This window comes from Lottia gigantea (genome assembly GCF_000327385.1).
Source record: "Lottia gigantea unplaced genomic scaffold LOTGIsca_81, whole genome shotgun sequence".
Taxonomy (NCBI): domain Eukaryota; kingdom Metazoa; phylum Mollusca; class Gastropoda; family Lottiidae; genus Lottia; species Lottia gigantea.
The window spans coordinates 620,789-627,416 of record NW_008710694.1 but is presented as its reverse complement, the minus strand read 5'-3'; the positions used below and the strand labels follow the sequence as shown (position 1 = coordinate 627,416).

The 6,628-nt window shown below is 28.1% G+C and overlaps 1 protein-coding gene across 1 annotated transcript; it reads right to left on the bottom strand.

Annotated features, from left to right (window-relative positions):
• Positions 1-6,251, bottom strand: LOTGIDRAFT_168999 (hypothetical protein; the record flags this gene model as incomplete). The annotated part of the gene is made up of 8 exons (XM_009067296.1): positions 1-77; positions 373-537; positions 1,014-1,155; positions 1,582-1,701; positions 4,015-4,145; positions 4,922-5,078; positions 5,461-5,711; positions 6,170-6,251. The coding sequence occupies 8 exons, from the start codon at positions 6,249-6,251 to the stop codon at positions 1-3; spliced, it is 1,125 nt and encodes a 374-aa protein (XP_009065544.1).
• Between the last annotated feature and the right edge of the window lie 377 nt (positions 6,252-6,628).

The window sequence follows — 6,628 nt, the reverse complement described above, 5'->3', positions numbered from 1 at the left end:
TCAAACACTTTGACTTTCACCAGGTTGATGAGTTGATACAGAGGTAAAACCTGTTGCCATAGAAATACTATCATCAGCTGAAAGAAAGAAATTGAATGACAAGTTGACAACTTGTTTAGATGTTATGATACATGAAATTATATACATGTATCTATATACATACAGCCAAAATGTATCAATTTAACCTGTCAAATTGAAGGAATTGTAATTGATAAGATGGCAACGTCATATGATGGAATAGCCTATGTGACATCACTAAACACCAGATCAACATTAAAGTAAATCTCTTATTGCCCCCATTTGATGTACATAATAAATTAATATAAATGCCATTATTCATTTAAATTCCAAAAAGTTACAACCAAAATTTACCTGAATATTTTTTACAGTATTTTCTACATATGCAACACGGTCCAATGTAAATCCCTTTTTTCTGTTCCAGAAATACTGCTAATATCAAATATATTAATACCAGAGCTACTATACCACCTAGTACACCTAATACTATAGCTGTTACACTGACAGGGGCTGGTGGAGCTATAATAATATTATAATCCAATAACTTCAGATAAGAAATAAAGGGTACTTTAACAATAACACCCTAGGTCATCTAGCAAATGTCTGTTGCAATTCCCTTCAATTTTCAGTCAGAAATCAGTGGTTCCTGCAATTCCACTAAAAACTAAGTGTGACGTCACTATTGCAAAATTTGGTTTGTGATAGTGCCTTCATAAAACGCTTCATTTTAGTGGATTTTCAGAAATCACAGACATCTAGGGATTAATTGGAATAGTGCAAACTGATGACATCAGTGTTCCCGATATTTTAGAAAAACTCTTTACAATCCCATTAAGTACTTTAGTTCTGCACCTTTCAACCATGAAGGGGACAGAGATAATGTTAAAAGCGGTTAAAACCCATAATCATCTTTATGTTAGCATTAACAACGGATAGAGCTAATGTTAGAGAAGAACCTTCATACTCAAATCATAATATAAACAGTAAAAACTTACCTGGAGACCTGTCCTGAACAGTGAGTGTAAAAATACCAACAGGATCCTGTTCACTGTCATAGTTTAATCTTTCTATATACACTGTCAATATACGACCTTTAGAACAGATTTCTTTAGGAGTTAACTTATCACATGACCAGTTCTAAAATTAGAAATTTTCAGCTGCAATAAGATAATCCATCCCTAAGGAATACTACCTCTTAGAATGAACTTGAAATATAGATTTTCAACCTTGACCAATAAGAGTATATATTCATCTAAAGTCTAACCAAAAGCCATAACATAACAGATTCCCATAAAGCTAAGTAATTACTAATCTAGGCTTCTCAACATTTTTTCAATAATTTGTTGGTTTAATCCATTGAATAACATTTACAGAGATTTTGTTGTATTGTTCTGAAACCACTGATGAATATATACTCTTATAGGCCAAGGTTGAGAAGTTACTTTTATGTGACTGCTAAAAGGTAGTATCTCTTTAAGCATTGAAGTTTCCTTTGTGATAAAATTTCTGATGAAAAATGTGATAAGGTGATTCATATCACTTAAAAGTTAACACCGTACTTACATCTGAAATGACTGACCCTTTACTAGATTTTCCATCACCAATTTTGATTAAAAATGAACACTTATTGTCTGGTAGCTTGTTTTTATTGAATTTCATGGTAACACACACAGGATATTCTTCCTAACATATAGAAAAACAAGTAAAAAAACTTCTCACTCATAATCAAAATGATCATTGTAATCACAGTAATCATTATGATCAAAGTAATCAAAATAACACAATAATCATTATAATCACTGTGCTCATTATTATCAAAGTAATCAAACTAATTACAATTATTATTATAATCACAGTAATCAAAATAATCATAATAATCGTAGTGATTAAAAAATCAGTAATGATTACACTCATAGTAATGATAATCTCAATAATCATAATAATCAAAGTAATCATTATAATCAATGTAATCATTATCATCAAAGTAATCATTATAATCAGATTAATTATAATAGTGACTGTAATCATTATAATCACAATAATTATTATAATCACAATAATCATTGTTATCAAAGTAATCATTGTAATCAAAGAATTCATTATAATCAAAATATTCATAATGATCAAAGTAATCAGTATAAACATAGTAATCAGTATAAACAAAATAATCATTATAATCAAAGTTGTCATTCTAATCACAGTAATCATTATAATCAGATTAATTATAATAGTGACTGTAATCATTATAATCACAATAATTATTATAATCACAATAATCATTGTTATCAAAGTAATCATTGTAATCAAAGAATTCATTATAATCAAAATATTCATAATGATCACAGTAATCAGTATAAACACAGTAATCAGTATAAACAAAATAATCATTATAATCAAAGTTGTCATTCTAATCACAGTAATCATTATAATCACAGTAATCATTATAATCTAAAGTTGTTATTATAATCACAGTAATCATTATAATCACAGTAATCATAATAAACACAGTAATCATTATAATGACAGTAATCATTATAATGACAGTAATCATTATAATGACAGTAATCATTATAATTACAGTTGTCATTATAATCACAGTAATCATTATAATCACAGTGCTCATTATAATCAAAGTTGTCATTCTAATCACAGTAATCATTATAATCACAGTAATCATTATAATCACAGTAATCATTATAATCTAAAGTTGTTATTATAATCACAGTAATCATTATAATCACAGTAATCATAATAAACACAGTAATCATTATAATCACAGTAATCATTATAATGACAGTAATCATTATAATGACAGTAATCATTATAATTACAGTTGTCATTATAATCACAGTAATCATTATAATCACAGTGCTCATTATAATCACAGTAATCATTATAATCACAGTAATCATTATGATCACAGTTGTCATTATAATAACAGTACAATAATCATAATAATCACAGCAATCATTATAATCACAGCAATCATTATAATCAAAGTAACCATTATAATCACTATAATCATTTTAATCACTGTAATCATTACAATCACAGAAATCATAATAATCATTATAATGACAGTAATCATTATAATGACAGTAATCATTATAATGACAGTAATCATTATAATTACAGTTGTCATTATAATCACAGTAATCATTATAATCACAGTAATCATTATAATCACAGTAATCATTATGATCACTATAATCATTTTAATTACTGTAATCATTACAAACACAGTAATCATAATAATCAAAGCAAGTATTATAATCACAGTTGTCATTATAATCACAGTTGTCATTATAATCACTGTAATCATTATAATCTAAGTTGTTATTATAATCACAGTAATCATTATAAACACAGTAATCATTATAAACACAGAAATCATAATAATCATTATAATCACAGTAATCATTATAATTACAGTAATCATTATAATTACAGTAATCATTATAATCACAGTGCTCATTATAATCACAGTAATCATTATGATCACAGTACAATAATCATAATAATCAGAGTGCTCATTATAATCAAAGTAACCATTATAATCACTATAATCATTTTAATCACTGTAATCATTACAAACACAGTAATCATAATAATCAAAACAAGTATTATAATCACTGTAATCGTTATAATCACAGTAATCATTATAATCAAAGTTATCATTATAATCACAGTGCTCATTATAGTAACAGTTATCATTATAATCACAGTTGTCATTATAATAACAGTAATCATAATAATCACAATAATCATTAAACTCACAGTAATCATTATGATCAAAGTAATCATTATAATCAAAGTAATCACAGTAATCATTATAATCACAGTAATCATTATAAACAAAGTAATCATTATAATCAAAGTAATCATTATGATCAAAGTAATCATTATAATCACAGTAATCATTATAGTAATCATAAGTCAGTGACGGTTATGGGCATCAAAAGACAGCTGAGAAGGAAAATAATATAGTTACATTACCTCACCAACATATTCAAATATCTGTTCACAACGCTTAGGTACTACATTAGAATTATTTGGATGGCGATTATAGAGATTAACTGTACTATGATCCATTAAATGTAAAGTTCCACATTGAGCATCAAGATAAGCTGAAAAAAAAATATAAAATATTTATGTTTAGATATAATATTTGTTTCATTTTCACAGCCCAGTATTTTAGCATAAGCTCAGACCCTAAGCCAGTATCAATAGCTTAAAGATGGGTTTCCTTATCTTTTAGTGACAAATTAAGCAAATTTTTTTCATTAATTGGTGTTTAATGAATTATCATGTATTATCAATCATATCATTATTGCATATAATTAAGAGTTTTGACCAAATATAAATGTACAGTCTGGATAAACCAAAAAGAACTTTTTGACCTTTCTTGATCGGTCACTCATTGGAATTTTGCTGGTTATTCTCTTCAAATATGAATTAATTATGGTCATGAATACCTCTACTTTCTATTCATATAAGTATTAGCATTTTCATTTTGATAAATGAAAATAAGGGAACCCATCTTTAAAGCCATTGGTATATGATAAATTAAGAAGGCTTTTTTAATTTTATCAATATTTCAAAATGAATGAAAAATTGGGATGTTATTCATACAGTCTTAAGATGTTGCATATCACCTAGATATGTTGATACTATGGTATAATGCCAAAATGTTAGGTTCAATCAAATAAAACAAACAGTCAAGAGGAAAATGTCAAGTCTTTGGGTTCAATTCAAAAATAAACAAATCAAGATGAAAATAACACTACCTATCAAGTCATTAGGCCCAAAAAAAAAAACAAGTCAAGATGAAACTGAAAGTACCTGTCAAAACATTAGTTCAATTTTATAAAAAAAAATCCAAGGCAACATGAAAATACACTACCTGTTCTGTTGGTATTGAGTTCCTGTGTGACTATTATATGTGTTTGCATATCTCTAGTACTAGAGGAGGCTGAGGTTCTCTCTAAAACTATCATAGCTAGTTGACCTCCTGAACACCATTTATACGGTATCCGATAGTTAGATTCACAATCAAATTTCTATAAATATATCATACAAATACATCACACATTTACAAATTTCAAATTTTGCTTGAAATATTAAACTTTTACCAGGGTGTCTGGAAAATCTGAACCTTCTTTGACAGGCTCTTTAGAGATACCCTGGACTTATATTGACTACAATACTGAGGTTTTCAACATTGTCCAATGAAAGGCATGCTCACTATTACTCATACTCATTATAATAACTATTTTAATTAATTTCTTCATGATTTTTAACAACCATGGTCTCCTCACTTTTTAGAAACACCTAATGCCTATGAAGAAATATGACAGGTTATTTATAATTCAAAATCATCTTTAAAGAGTCTACTCATTATCATTAATATTTCAATTGAAATTATCAATAATAATTACTCACAGCTCCTACACCATTCTCTATATGATCCCCTTCATAGAACTGTAGTAAAATATTACATTTAGGATCAGGTTCATATTGTAACACTATAAAACATACTCTATGGGTAAAGTCACGAGCCTTGAAGGTCATGTGACATTTAACGTAAGCCTTGGAAGTAACGGAAGGTTTTCTCTCGGTTGTCACATAATATTGTTGATATTGATCCACTACATAATCTAATTGGTTACATGTGTGGAATGAATCTAAATACACTGAAATATCAAAAAATACATGAATGATAAATAGCATTGACTTATGGGTCCTAATTCATAAAAATACTTTGGATCAATATTTAACATATTTCAAATATTTGATTTGAAAGTCCAAAATTGGTGTCCTCATGATCACTAAGATGTGATACAGCAAATCTTTTTTTTAGCAAAAATAGCCCTTGTGAACCACCCCAGCTCCATCCTGGCTTCACCAATTCAAATAACAATTTAACATCTTAATTGCCAAACTGTCATCTCATTACAGTTCTTAGATTTATTGTAATTCATTAAAAATATGTATCCAAATATGAAAGTTTTTGAGTTTAACTCCTGCAATGCCAAAAGCTCAAGCCAAAGGAAAGGTGTTACAGCCAGGTCTTTGACCTACAAGAGCCACTTAGTGGTTTGATCTCTGTTAATGTTTCAAGGACAATTTAAATCAAAAAAGTAAAACTTACATGTCCTAGAAGCCGAATAAACAGTGCTGAATATCCAACTCAGACAAACTAATTGAAAAGGCAAAACCATTAACTTCTCCATCTCACATATTTTACTGTGGTCTGAAGCTGAATGATAATCTATGGGCTAAACTGAAATGTCACAAATTTTCAGTGACAGGATCATTCCAAGACAATGTCAATTTTATAGACAAGAACTGGTTTACATTGACAATGGTAATCATAAAATTACTGGCAAGCAATTCAAGAAAGATGCTAAATCTTCGAAAAATCATAAAATATGAAACTCTTGTGTCTAAACTATAAAGGGACATAACTCCTTATAATGTTCTTCAAGGATTAGATAACAGAGGTAGAAAAGGTGTGAATGGAAAATGGACAGGTAGGAAAAAATAAATTATTTTTATTGTCTAGCTTAAAATTCGTAACATTTTGTCAATGTTGAAAAGAGGTGACTAT